Raw genomic sequence first — 15,098 nt, forward strand, 5'->3', positions numbered from 1 at the left:
AAGAACTTTCCACGCATATCCCCCCTAAACTTTTCCCCTTTCACTTTGAACTCGTGTCCCCTTGTAATTGAATCCCCCACTCTGGGAAAAAGCTTCTTGCTATCCACCCTGTCTATACCTCTCATGATTTTGTACACCTCAATCAGGTCCCCCCTCAACCTCCGTCTTTCTAATGAAAATAATCCTAATCTACTCAACCTCTCTTCGTATCTAGCGCCCTCCATACCAGGCAACATCCTGGTGAACCTCCTCTGCACCCTCTCCAAAGCATCCACATCCGTTTGGTAATGTGGCGACCAGAACTGCATGCAGTATTCCAAATGTGGCCGAACCAAAGTCCTATACAACTGTGACATGACCTGCCAACTCTTGTACTCAATACCCCGTTCGATGAAGGAAAGCATGCCGTATGCCTTCTTGACCACTCTATTGACCTGCGTTGCCACCTTCAGGGAACAATGGACCTGAACACCCAACTCTCTCTGTACATCAATTTTCCCCAGGACTTTTCCATTTACTGTATAGTTCACTCTTGAATTGGATCTTCCAAAATGCATCACCTCGCATTTGCCCTGATTGAACTCCATCTGCCATTTCTCTGCCCAACTCTCCAGTCTATCTATATTCTGCTGTATTCTCTGACAGTCCCCTTCACTATCTGCTACTCCACCAATCTTAGTGTCGTCTGCAAACTTGCTAATCAGACCACTTATACTTTCCTCCAAATCATTTATGTACATCACAAACAACAGTGGTCCCAGCACAGATCCCTGTGGAACACCACTGGTCACACGTCTCCATTTTGAGAAACTCCCTTCCACTGCTGCTCTGTCTCCTGTTGCCCAGCCCGTTCTTTATCCATCTAGCTAGTACACCTTGGACCCCATGCGCCTTCACTTTCTCCATCAGCCTACCATGGGGAACCTTATCAAATGCCATACTGAAGTCCATGTATACGACATCTACAGCCCTTCCCTCATCAATCAACTTTGTCACTTCCTCAAAGAGGAATGAGGAAGTATACAGCTAATCCAAAGAAAAAATATAAATATATGTAAACAAAAATATAAAATATGTTTCAACAAGAGATACAAAATACTCTACATTAAGGAGGTGCTACAAACAAGCCTGCTGGAAGCCAAGCAGCATCATTGCACTGCAGGGTAGAAGCAACAAATTAAATTATAGATCAAGTCCAATCCATAATTTTAGAGCAGGGCTAGTTTACACTGTGTTGGTTTTAGTCTCAGACTGAGCACAGTACCTTGATACAGCTCCAGTGTATAGTGACTGAGCATGTGGTAACTCTTTCATAAAATCCATTTAAAAACGAGACAAGCAGTCCAATTTTTTCCACATATCTATTTTCTGGTGACTGGACAGAACAGCAGGTAGGGTGCTGTGAATTTACCCTCACCTTTCTCAGCTTTCTTAGTCTGATCTTCAAACAGTTTCAGCTTCAACATCAGGTCACGAGTTTCCTTCTCCATCTGTTCTTTCTCTTTCTCTACTGTTGCTCTCTTCTGCTTCTCTTGCTCCAACTGTGCCCTGCAAGTAGAAGGGTTAAAAGGTTTGGTCTCTAGATGACAGCCAAGTCAAGCTACAAACAGCCACCTTAGAATGTCACCTGCAGAAGACATTTTCTCTTGCACACAAGAGATAGGGAACACAAATTACTACAAAATGTACTAAACTAGACAAAAAATAATGCCAATTCAACTGATCTCTGCTTGCACCTTCCTCCAATTCTTTTCTCAATTTTCACTCTCCTCCTTTCCTCCCATTATATCTTTCACCAGTTTTGGGTGATTTTGGGTTGAGATCAAATGACTGTTTCTGTTTATATCAGTTATGGAGGCTGTAAAGGTGTATCCAATGACAATGGTATGTGACTCACATAAGACATGATTATCTCTTGCAGATAGAAGAGGCTCAAATATTTCCCAGTTCTCCATATTAAAACTGAAAGAGGCCGTCACTCCATAGTTACATTAATCTCCACTTTCTTGATGTCATAAAGCATTAAACGTCCCTTCCAATTACAGGGTAGATTTTAGCATCACTTGATAGTGATCATGGAGAATTGAATAGTGAAACTTCAAATTTATGACCATTTGGATTTCAAAAGGGTTTTAAAGTGCCTTAACAGGGTTACTCTCATATTGAACTCATGACTCCCTTGGTTGATGAGAGTCGATTGCACTTATCTATAATATTGTCAATAAACCAGGCCAGAGTACACAATAGGAAGCTAACCCAGCAAAAGTACACAACTAATTACAGCATTTAAACATTAACCTGACTAAATGATCCAAAAAATATATCCAGGTTTAAAAGCATTTACATGGTGGGAAATTTACATTAAAAAAACCTGAAAAGCAAAGTTGCTCCTGAACGAAAAGCAGAAGTGGAAGAAAGTGACAAAGTGTTTGAGGGTAAATCAACATCTGACATGTGGGAGTCCTTCAAACGTCAGTTGATTAGAATCCAGGACCGGCATGTTCCCGTGAGGGAGGAGGAGAAGTTTGGCAAGTTTCGGGAACCTTGGATAACGAGGGATATTGTGAGCCTAGTCAAAAAGAAAAAAGGAAGCTAGAGGGCTGGGACCAGACAAAGCCCTTGAGGAATATAAAGAAAGTAGGAAGGAACTTAACTAAGGAGTCAGGAGGGCTAAAAGAGGTCATGAAAAGTCATTGGCAAACAGGATTAAGGCTTTTTATACGTATATAAAGAGCAAGAGGGTAGCCAGGGAAAGGGTTGGCCCACTCAAGGACAGAGAAGGGAATCTATGCGTGGAGCCAGAGGAAATGGGTGAGGTACTAAATAAGTAATTTGCATCAGTATTCACCAAAGAGAAGGACTTGGTGGATGATGAGTCTAGGGAAGGGAGTGTAGATAGTCTGGGTCATGTCGTTATCAAAAAGGAGGTGGTGTTGGGCATCTTGCAAAGCATTAAGGTATTTAAGTCCCCAGGGCCTGATGGGATCTACCCCAGAATACTGAGGGAGGCAAGGGAGGAAATTGCTGGGGCCTTGACAGAAATCTTTGCATCCTCATTGGCTACAGGTGAGGTCCCAGAGGACTGGAGAATAGCCAATGTTATTCCTTTGTTTAAGAAGGGTAGCAAGGATAATCCAGGAAATTATAGGCCGGTGAGCCTTACGTCAGTGGTAGGGAAATTATTGGAGTGGATTCTTCAGGACAGGATTTACTCCCATTTGGAAACAAATGAACTTATTAACAAGAGGCAGCATGGCTTTGTGAAGGGGAGGGCATGCCTCACTAACTTGATCAAGTTTTTGGAGGAAGTGATGATGATTGATGAAGGAAGGGCAGTGGATGTTGTCTATATGGACTTCAGTAAAACCTTTGACAAGGTCCCTCATGGCAGACAGGTACAAAAGGTGAAGTCACACAGGATCAGAGGTGAGCCGGCAAGATGGATACAGAACTGGCTCGGTCATAGAAGATAGAGGGTTGCAGTGGAAGGGTGCTTTTCTGAATGGAGGGCTATGACTAGTGGTGTTCCACAGGGATCAGTGCTGGGTCCTTTGCTGTTTGTAGTATATATAAATGATTTGGAGGAAAATGCAGCTGGTCTGATTAGTAAATTTGCGAACGACACAAACGTTGGTGGAGTTGCGGATAGTGATGAGAATTGTCAGAGGATACAGCAGGATATAGATCAGTTGGAGACTTGGGTGGAGAAATGGCAGATGGAGTTTAATCCGGACAAATGTGAGGTAATGCATTTTGGAAGGTCTAATGCAGGTGGGAAGTATACAATAAATGGCAGAACCCTTAGGAGTATTGACAGGCAGAGAGATCTGGGCGTACAGGTCCACAGGTCACAAAGTGGCAACGCAGGTGGATAAGGTAGTCAAGGCATACGGCATGCTTGCCTTCATCGGTCGGGGCATAGGGTATAAAAATTGGCAAGTCATGCTGCTACTGTACAGAACCTTAGTTAGGCCACACTTAGAATATTGCGTACAATTCTGGTTGCCACACTACTAGAAGGACGTGGAGGCTTTGAAGAGGGTACAGAGGTGGTTTACCAGGATGTTGCCTGGTCTGGAGGGCATTAGCTATGAGGAGAGGTTGGATAAACTCAGATTGTTTTCACTGGAACGACAGAGGTGGAGGGGCGACATGATAGAGGTTTACAAAGTTATGAGTGGCATGGACAGAGTGGACAGTCAGAAGCTTTTTCCCAGGGTTGAAGAGTCAGTTACTAGGGGACATAGGTTTAAGGTGCGAGGGGCAAAGTTTAGAGGGGATGTGCAAAGCAAGTTCTTTACACAGAGGGTGGAGAGTGCCTGGAACTTGCTGCCGGGGGAGGTGGTGGAAGCAGGCACGATAGCAATGTTTAAGAGGCATCTTGACAAATACATGAATAGGATGGGAATAGAGGGATACAGACCCTGGAAGTGCAGAAGGTTTTAGTTTAGACGGCCATCAAGATCAGCGCAGGCTTGGAGGGCCGAATGGCCTGTTCCTGTGCTGTACTGTTCTTTGAAGAAAGGACTGCAGGATATCGTCAAGAAAACACGATATGCCAAATGAGAAATATAAATTAATTGGTTGGAAACTTACATTAGATTTTTAATGGAGAAAATCCTATTGCTAACATTTTAAAAAACTGGCAGCCAAGATGGTCACTGCAATTTGCATCTGAAACACCGTTACACATTTTAAGGCCCAACCGGAGACAGAAGTCTGAGAAGCCTGGACCTAGAACAATAGCTTGCTCCAATTAATTGAATTATCTAGGATTGCTTCATTAGCATAGCAGTCAAGGCAATCCTGACACATTCACTTTGAAAGAGCAAACCTCTCCAAGTGTAAATATTGGCATTCTGGGGCCTGTGGAGCTAATTCTGAACCTTGTATCTCATTAAAAGGCTCCAGAGAATACACTGAGGCAAACATGTGACTGTCTCCCCAGGCTGTGTAAAACTGGAAGTTTTGTTACATACACACACAAAGCAATAACTGTGTGCAGCAGCAAAAAAGGCTGTGTGCCTCCCTTTCCCTCTCCAGAAAATATCAAGTTTGAAAATTATCTCCGACTATGGACCCTCCAAGTCTACAGATTGCTACAGAGACTAGGGGAAGAGAACTATCTACAAGACAGCCTCCAGGAAAACCCTGAGCCAAGTGGGCTAGCCACAAAGTGCACTTTGACCAAAGACTTCAAGAATACAACTCCAGCTGGAAGACCACCAAATCATCCAACCTCAGACCGTGTATTTAACTTTTATTTATTCTGCACTTTAATCCAACCAAAAGAACCTACTTTCCATTTTGTAATCTATTATTGAGAGATCCTCTTGTGAATGCGTGCGTGAATGTGTAGCATTTTTTAAAATGGTCAAAATCAGGTTCAGATTGTCAAGTATAATAAAACTCAAGAAAACCTGTCCAACTGGTTCTTTCACGATCACATTAAAAGGTAAAAGGTAAAACACTCACTGAAGTGGTAAGCACAACCACTATTTAAAAAGGAATATTGTTGCAGTTAAATAAGAGGAAGGGCAAGAGGGGCGACTGACTCCTCACCTGGCCGTAACAATATTCCAATGCAATTTACAGGCAATAGATTACTTCTTTATTCCTTCTGAGTATTGCCACACTAACGAGAAGTGTAGCAATGAAAATACAGAAACATAAAGTCATAAAAATTAGAATTTTAAAAAGATTGGTACATTGTCAACAAAATGGAGGACAAGTCACATGACTTATACCAACTCCTGCACTGTAATCCACATCCATTGTCTACTAAGACTGAAAACCAAATCAACCCCGTCAGCATGGAAATAAGAGATAATCACACATGGATGTGAGCTATACTCAAACTAAAACAAAGGTCTTCCCCAAACACCAACTAACCTTCACTACAATGGAATGTGCACAGCCCTCATATCCTCAAAATGGGGCTATCAAAAGGCTATTGTGCAGTCCCAGCAAGAACTAAAACCTAAAGTTATATGGGCAAAACTAACACTTGTAAGTTCACCTTAAAATGTAATCATTGAGGAACAACGGGAGCCTTGTCAGTACAGAACTTGAAACATCAAGATCGGTCTGGTCTCTCCTCAGCCACATGGTAAACATCTAAAGCCATCTTGAATTCCAGTAAGGCTGAGAGAGAGAGATCAGTTCCAACCAACACCGTTGTACCCTGATGAGACAAGTTGGAATCCAGCTACAGCAGAGACAAGAGAATGCCTTTGTAAAAAGTACTCGTCTACCTCTGAGAATTGAACTAAGTGAACAAAGCCATCAGCACTGTCTTCAACCTGAAGTAGACTGCCAGAAAACTGCAACAGCCCAGCAATTAACAACCAGGCTTGCAACTGTAAAATTCACCTTCTGAGAGGATCCCACAGGTTTTCCCTGAAACAACAGACTTTTACACATTCAACTCTTACCCTTTATAGAGTCAGAGTTTATCTATGTTCTCTTGAGAATGCATGCGAGAGCAAGTGTGAACATTTTGGGGAATGAATATTGTTTAATAAATAATTAATCTTCCGATTTAAACCTACAAGAAAAAAGTGTCACTGTCTCTTTACTTGGCAAGTAAAACATAGGGGTTGAAACACTAGTAACACAAAAACACTGTCTATGGGTCATTTGGGAGGTGAACAATGGAAACCAGCCACACCATCATCTACCTGTCCATAAAAGTATAGCTATTATTGTAATATGGGAAACGCGGGAGTCAATTTGCATACAGCCAGGTTCCACAAACAGCAATAAGTTAAATAACCAAATAATCTGCTTCTGCTGGTGGGAAGGTTAAGTGTCAGCCAGGATATTTTACACTTCTTTAAATAGTGCCATGGGATATTTTACATCTAGCTAAACAGATAAATGGAGCCTGGTTTTAATGTTTCATTGAATTACATTACTTGGGCAAGAGTGCTACCTTTGAGTCAAGGGTGAACTCACCGCTTTCCATAAACATGGAGAAAACAACAGGTTAGACCCCATACCTCTCCAACTGTCTCTTGTGCTTCTCTTCTCGAGCCTGGGCCTTCATCTGCTGCACTTCAATGGTGTCAGGTTTCCGGCGCCTCATGTACAGCTCATGGTTACCCATACACAATTGCAAAATTCTCTTGTTTATTCTCAGACGAGGAGCATAGAAAATAAAATCCTGTAAAATAGAGATAGTATTTTTGAAAATTTGTTTTGGGATGTTGGCATCGCTGGCTAGGCCAGTATTTATTGTCCATTCTTAACCAGGGCGGCACAGTGACGCAGTGGTTAGCACTGCAGCCTCACAGCTCCAGGGATCCGGGTTCGATTCTGGGTACTGCCTGTGTGGAGTTTGCAAGTTCTCCCCGTGTCTGCGCGGGTTTTCTCCGGGTGCTCCGGTTTCCTCCCACAAGCCAAAAGACTTGCAGGTTGGTAGGTAAATTGGCCGTTATAAATTTTCACTAGTATAGGTAGGTGGTAGGGAAATATAGGGACAGGTGGGGATGTTTGGTAGGAATATGGAATTAGTGTAGGATTAGTATAAATGGGTGGTTGGTGGTCGGCACAGACTCGGTGGGCCGAAGGGCCTGTTTCAGTGCTGTATCTCTAATCTAATCAGTGATATGTAAACTTTTAGCCTGGCTTCCTTGTTTTTGTATTTAACGTCCCTATTCACAAAGTTACGTATCCCGTGGGTGCTCTTAACTGCCTTATCAACTTGCCTTTCCACCTTCGAAGATTTGAGCATGTGCACCCCCATACCCCTCTCCTCTTGCACTCCTCAAAATAGTACAATTTAGATTATGATGCCGCTCCATATTGTTTTTCCCAAAGAGCACTTAACTAGATAGTGTTACTTCTGCCATGTGCCTGCCCATTTCACCAATAGGCCTATGTCCTCCTAACATCTGCGACAATCTTTCTCAGTACTTACTACCTTGCCAAGTTTTGCATCACATGCAAACTTCAAAACGGTCTTCCTATGACTAAGCCCAGGACATTTATATACAAGAAAAGCAATGGTTCTAATCGTGACCCCTGGGGCACCTCACAGCATATTTCTCTCCATTCAGAAAAACATCCATTCACCACTACTCTAAGCCTCCTACCCCTTAGCCTATTACGTGCTCAAGCTACCAGCATTCCTTTAATTTTTTATTATTTGTTTTGTGGGATGTGGGCATTGCTGGCTAGCCCATCCCTAATTTGCCCTTGAACTGGGTGGCTTGCTAGGCCATTTCAGAGGGTATTTTTAAAGAGTCAACCACATTGCTGTGGGTCGGGAGTCACATGTACACCAGACCAGGTAAGGACGGCATATTTCTTTCCTTAAAAAGGACATTAGCGAACCAGATGGGTTTTTACAACCATGGTTTTATGATTAGACTAGGTTTTTAATTCTAGATTTATTTAATTTAATTTATTTAGAGATACAGCACTGAAACAGGCCCTTCGGCCCACCGAGTCTGTGCCGACCAATAACCACCCATTTACACTAATCCTACATTAATCCCATAATCCCTACCACATCCCCACCATTTTCCTACCGCCTACCTACACTAGGGACAATTTACAATGGCCAATTTACCCATCAACCTGCAAGTCTTTGGCTGTCGGAAGAAACCGGAGCACCCGGCTAAACCCACGTGGTCAATTTATTAATTGAATTCAAACGGCACCATCTGCTGTGGTGGGATTCGAACCCATGTCCCCACCCATTAGCCTGCGCTCTGGATTACTAGTCGTGACATTACCACTACACCACCATCTCCCTCTTAACCCCTTTAATACCATAAATACTTCTATTTTCCGAGTAAGTCAGTGTTATGCTACTTCAGTCATCTGAGGAAAAGACAAAGATGACAAAGACCTCAAACCTGGCACCAAGCTCATGGTCTACTGGGCCGCACTGTTACCTGCCCTCCTGTATGCATCAGAAACATGTACTCTGTACAGCAGACATCAGTCCCTGGAGAGATATCACCACTGGTGCCTCCGCAAGATCCTGCAAATTCAGTGGCAGGAGAGGTGCTCCAATATCAGTGTCCCCTCTCAGGCCAACATCCCCAGTATCCAGACACCGATCATGGATAGTCAGTTACGCGGGGTGGGCCACATTGTCCGCATGCCTGACACAAGACTCCCAAAACAAACTTTCAACTCTGAGGCTCAGTCAAGGCAAGAGGTTACCAGGACGACAGAGGAAACGCTACAAGTTTGTCCTTAAAGCCTCCCTGAAAAATTAGACATCTCCACTGTTTCATGGGAATCTCCTGCCTGAGACCACCCAAAATGAAGAAGCATCCGCAAAGGTGCCAGCCAGTTCGTACAACGTCGACACGCCCAGGCAGCGACTAAGTGCAAACAATGGAAGGAGCGTTCAGAATTTCGAGCATCCCATTCACTTGCCTCACCAAACACCACCTGTGGCAGAGTGTGTGGATCCAGAACTGGACTACTCAGTCACCTAAGGACCCACAACCCTGGAGTGGAAGAATGTCATCCACATTCCTGAGGGACTGCCTAAGAGAGGAGACTTCACAAAATGTCTTTTGAAAATTCATATACAAGGCTTTCCCTTATTAACCCATGCTTCTCCAAGTGAGATTTAATTTTGCCCTTGACAATGGGTCTAGTAGTTGGCTGATTGGTCTGTAGTTATAAGCTTTATCCATCCCCCCTTTTTTGTTTTTTTTCGAACAGAGGTGTAACATTTGCAATCCTCCAGTTCTCGAGAATCACTCCCATATCCAAGGGGGATTGAAAGATTGTCGTCAGAGCTTCTGCTAACTCCACCCTAGCTTTTTTCAGCAACCTAGGATGTATTCCATCAGACCTGAGTGAATTATTAACTTGGAGTGATACAATCTATTTCAGACCTATTTTTATCCTATCCATTGGCTCCACTACAAAATAAACCTTATCCCATTTTTTTTGAAGGCAGATACGAAGTACTCATTCAGTACATCATTCATGACCTCTGACTCCACAAGATGATTTCCTTTTCTGTCCTTTGTTGGCCCCACCATTCGTTTAACTATAAACAGGGTCCTGCATATATTAATATATATATATATAAAAAAAGCAAGAATAAATCTATAGAAGGGCACTTAATCATCTCATTCACTGTATTAAATTATAACTTGCAAGACGAAACTAGGAGCAGTTATAGGACAACCTGTCTAGGCAGTGGTACTGTAACTATATATCTGCAAAGTATATTGTATGCGATTAGAGCATACAGTTCTCAAACATCATCTGGGCTACTTAGAGTCATAGAGTCAGAGAGATAGAGTATCGAAACAGGCCCTTTGGCCCACCGAGTCCGTGCCGTCCATCAACCACACATTTATATTAATCCCATTTTTCCCTCTCGCATCCCCACCTTCCCTCAATTCTCCCACCTACCTACACTAGGGGCAATTTTCCTATCAACCTGCAAGTCTTTGGCATGCGGGAGGAAACCCGAGCACCTGGAGGAAACGCACGTGGTCACAGGGAGAACTTGCAAACTCCTCACAGGCAGTATCCAGAACCGAACCCGGGTCACTGGAGCGATGAGGCTGCGGTGCTAGCCGCTGCACCACCCAAACTTAGTTGAGTATCCGGAGCTGCAAGTTGTCATTAGTTTGGATCAATTTCATGGCGCCATACCAACAGATCCTTAATTTTGGATTTACTGTAATCCACAATTGGATTAAAAGGGAACCCTTGGCTCACTTGTAACACTCTCACACGAGCTGCAACGTTATGGCTTCAAGCCCCACTCCAGAGACGAGCCATTAAGAAATTCCATGGCAGTAGTCAAAAGAAGTTCTGGGGAGCTCTCCTGGTGTTCTGCCCAATATTGAACCCTCTCCAATAACGAATAGATTATCTGGTCATTTATTTCATTGCGGTCTGTGGGACCTTGCTGTGTACGAATTGGCTACTGCATTTCCTGAAGTATTTCATTAGGTGGAAGATGCTTTGGGACATCCAGAGATCATGAAAGAATGGTATAAACACCAACTCTATTTTTATATGTGTTGTCATGCCCAGTAAAGGCATGTCCTATTCATGACTTTAAACATGGACTGTATTCGCTACAGAATCTTTTGGAACTGAACTTTCTTTTAAAATGAACTACAATGGACATTAAAATACTGAATAAGACGGCTGCCGAGGGTCGGAGGACGTTTGCAATTTCGGCCCAGACTTGGAATTATCTCAAGCATCTGGAAAGTTCCTAATTGAATGACCATGGGTAGAGTGCCTCCCTTGGAAGGGCATACCCAAGACAAAACCGTTTGTGGAATGCACACCTCCTACTGTTTGTGGTCTGACCAAAAACTCAATATCTATGGAATCCTAGACTCATTGTCTCCGATCTCAAACCTGAACAAAGAGAGCTGTGAGAAAACAGTAGGTATGAATGGCCACCATCCATCCCCATTGTGTAGCAATGGCTTTGGCCTTCAAATCATTCTGGGTGGAGAATAGAAGTATTGATCAGGTGGCCACCTGACCAAAACTCATGACAAATAATAAATGTTATTACTTTAAGCACCAGGGAGAAGCTAGTCAGTCAGTCTTCAAACAGCTGGAGAGACAGCAACAAAGGCAGAACACTTGTTCCTTTTCAAGTCCACCAGCACAGAAAACTGACCTTCTAGTATTAAGACTACAAGCAACTAACTTCGTGACCTGCTGAAAAGTCCACCTCAGAGAATCCTGCAACAACTTCGATATATGACAGTGACCATCAAACCCACCCAGCTACCCTTCAGGGGTGAAAATACCTTCCTCGCTGGGCCCGCAACGCATGCATCTCTCACGTGACTTATGAACTATTCCTTTGTTTGCAATTTGTAAAAGTGTACTATCCCCTTTAAATGGTATAGTGTGAAAGCAAGCGAGCAAGACAGGTAGAGTTAGACTTTCAGGGTGAATGTGTGAATAAAAATCCTCTTTATTTAAACCCATGAAAAGCAGGCTGCTGGTTATTCAAATTGGCCATACATTCAGGGCTTAAGAAACAGACACTGATTATAGACAGTAAAGGGAAGGGAACTGGGGCTTCAGTTTTCTCTCAATTCTGTCCATAATACTATAAAAGGTTTAAATCCTTGGATGGTAATGGCAACCTGGAGGTGGGAAGCAGCGACCTGGAGCTGCTCCCTTCGCACACCTGGAGGACAAGATTGCTACACATACATTTGTGGTGATCTAGACCCTGCGGGCAGCGGTGGCGACGGCAGCAGCAAGAGCTAATAGCTAAGGGAGTAAACTCGGCAAAATCCAGAGGACAGTCCAATTATGCAGTTGGTGTTTCCCTCAAGTTAGCACCGTCTGGTAACTCCTGCAACCAAATAGGCCCCAGACGTATAGGCTTAGTCTTTCCTCTGGAAAACAGTCTATGAGGTCGAGTGGGGGTCCAGATGCTTGGCATGTCTGCACCTCCTAAAACCATGCTTAAGCTATACAGCAAACGTGTCTTTTGGCTTGGAAGCTGGAATGTGAGGACTGTGCGCCCTGGAATGAATAGTGACCTACACTCCACAGCTAGTGTACGCAGGACAGCTCTGATTGACTGTGAACTACACAAGCTCGGTGGTGTCGACATTGCTGCTATATAAGAAACCAGATTAGCCAACATAGGCTCTATTTAAAAGGTTAACTACACCTTCTAGTGGCATGGAAAGAGCGAAGATCGGTGTGAGCATGGTATAGGCTTTGTAATGAGCAACTGGCTGACAATCAATTGAGTCTCCAGTTCCTACAGTTTTGGAGCGAAGAACGGACTGAAACAAGATTATGTCCTAGCCCCCACTCTTTTGCACCTTCATGCTCCTGATCTTTGCCTCCCCTGCAGATATGCAAGGAGTCTACTTGCACACTCGGTCAGACGGCAAGCTCTACAATCTATCAAGGCTGAAAGTAAAGAGAAAAACACATCGCATCCTGATCAGAGAACTCCTCGACGCTGATACTGCTCTAGTCGCTCATATGGAAACTCAGCTACAAAGACTCATGGACTTTCTGTTCCGTGCCTGTAACTTGTACTCCTTGACTATAAATGTTAAGAAAACCGTGGTCATGGGGCAAGGTGTTGCATCTCCACCCCTGATCACACTAAAGACCACCCCCACCTCCGGGGCGCCCAAAGCTCCACTTCAAGGATGCTTGCAAGCATGACACAAAGGCTCGAAAGGTCGACTATTGCACGTGAGAGTTAGACGCTGGCGAGAAAGGAAAATGATGACACATCCTGTGGACTAGTGTGCACTACCACGATGACCAGTGGCTACAGCAGCTTAGCAACAGGCAACAACGCCAAAAACAACTCGCAGCATCACTTGGCAGCTTCAAGTGAGGCACTTGTGGCAGAACCTAACTCTAAAGATTGGCCTTCACAGCCAACAGCAAAAGGTGCACCAAGAAAAGACACCCCACCTAAATGGATTGTTTGCAGCGTTTCCATCATTCATAGATGGAGGATGCCAACACCTGGACTTCAAGGGGAGATGGTCAGATTCTCTTTTATTGGAGATGGTCATTGCCTGGTACTTGTGTGGCACAAAGGCTACTTGCCACTTATCAGCCAAGCCTGAATGTCGTCCAGGTCTTTTGACATGTGGGCACGTACTGCTTCATTATCTGAGGAGTCACGAATGGTACTGACAACACCCCCCACTTCTAATCTTATGATGGAGGAAAGGTGAAGATGAAGCAGTTGAAGATGGCTGGGCCTAGGACCACTACCCTGAGGAACTCCTGCAGCGATCTCCTGGTGCTCAGATGATTGGCCTCCAACAATCCCAACCACCTTCCTTTGTGCTAGGTATGACTCCAACCAATGGAGAGCTTTTCCCCCAATTTCCATTGACTTCAATTTTTCTAGGGCTTCTTGATGCTATACTCAGTCAAATATTGTCTTGATGTCAACGGCAGTCACTTTCACCTCACCTCTGGAATTCAGCTCTTTTGTCCATGTTTGGACCAAGGCTGTGATGACGTCTGGAGCAGAGTTGCCTTGATGGAACCCAAACTGAGCATTGGTGAGGTTATTGCTGAGTAAGTGCTGCTTGATGACCCCCTTCCATCACTGCTGATGATTAACAATAGATGGATGAGGCAGTAATTGGCTGGATTACATTTGTCCTGCTTTTTGGGCAATTTTCCACATCGTTTGTTAGATCATAGAAAAGTTACAGCACAGAAAGGAGGCCATTCAGCCCATCGTGTCTGCGCAGGCTGAAAAAAAAACTAGCTGCCCAATCTAATCTCACTTTCCAGCACCAGGTCCATAGCCTTGCAAGTTACAGCACTTCAGGCGCATGTCCAGGTATCTTTGAAAAAAAAAGAGTGGAGGGTTTCTGCCTCCAACGGGTAGTGAATTCCAGACACCCATCACCTTCTGGATGAAAAAGTTTTTCCTCATGTCCCTTCTAATACTTCTAGATGCCAGTGTTGTCGTTGTACTGGAACAGCTTGGTTGGCTAGCAGTGTGGCTAGTTCTGGAGCACAAGTCTTTATTACTATTGCCAGAATGTTTTCAGGGCCTATAGTCTTTGCTGTAATCAGTGTCTTTAGCAGTTTCTTGATATCACGTGGAGCGAATCAAATTGGTTGAAGACTGGCATCTGTGATGGTGGGTACCTCAGTAGGAGGCTGAGATAGAACACCCACTTGTAGCTGAAGATGGTTGCAAATGCTTCAGCCTTATCTGATATGCTGGGCTCAGTCATCATTGAGGATGAGGATATTTATGGAGTCTCCCCCTCGGGAGATTGTCCACTGAGATTCATCAGTGAGTATAGAAATAGAAGGATAAGACAGATGAATGCGTGGCTGGAAAGATGGTGCAGAAGGGAGAGCTTTAGATTCCTGGGAGATTGGGACCAGCTCTGGGGGAGATGGGACCTATACAGGCTGGAAGGGTTGCACCTGAACTGAGCCGGGATGGCGTTCCTTGCAGGACGTTTTGCTAGTGCTGTTGGGGAGGGTTTAAACTAGTTTGGCAGGGGGATGGGGACCGGAGGGTAGACTCAGTTGGGACAAAATCAGAAATGAAAATGGGAGGCAGAAAATTAATGGAGGAGTCTGGAAGACAGAGAAAACAAAGGTTA

General features: G+C 44.0%; 1 protein-coding gene across 4 annotated transcripts in view; it reads right to left on the reverse strand.

Moving 5' to 3' along the window:
- Window positions 1–15,098, reverse strand: part of ezrb (ezrin b) — a 142,182-nt gene that overhangs the window by 22,220 nt on the left and 104,864 nt on the right. For all 4 annotated transcript variants that reach the window (XM_068044764.1, XM_068044766.1, XM_068044765.1 and 1 more), the window contains 2 exons: window positions 7,002–7,165; window positions 1,418–1,548 (listed from right to left, as the gene is read on the reverse strand). In XM_068044764.1, the coding sequence (XP_067900865.1) occupies window positions 1,418–1,548; window positions 7,002–7,165 (295 nt within the window). The remainder of the gene's footprint in view (window positions 1–1,417; window positions 1,549–7,001; window positions 7,166–15,098) is intronic.

This window comes from Heterodontus francisci, chromosome 13 (assembly GCF_036365525.1).
Source record: "Heterodontus francisci isolate sHetFra1 chromosome 13, sHetFra1.hap1, whole genome shotgun sequence".
NCBI lineage: Eukaryota > Metazoa > Chordata > Chondrichthyes > Heterodontiformes > Heterodontidae > Heterodontus > Heterodontus francisci.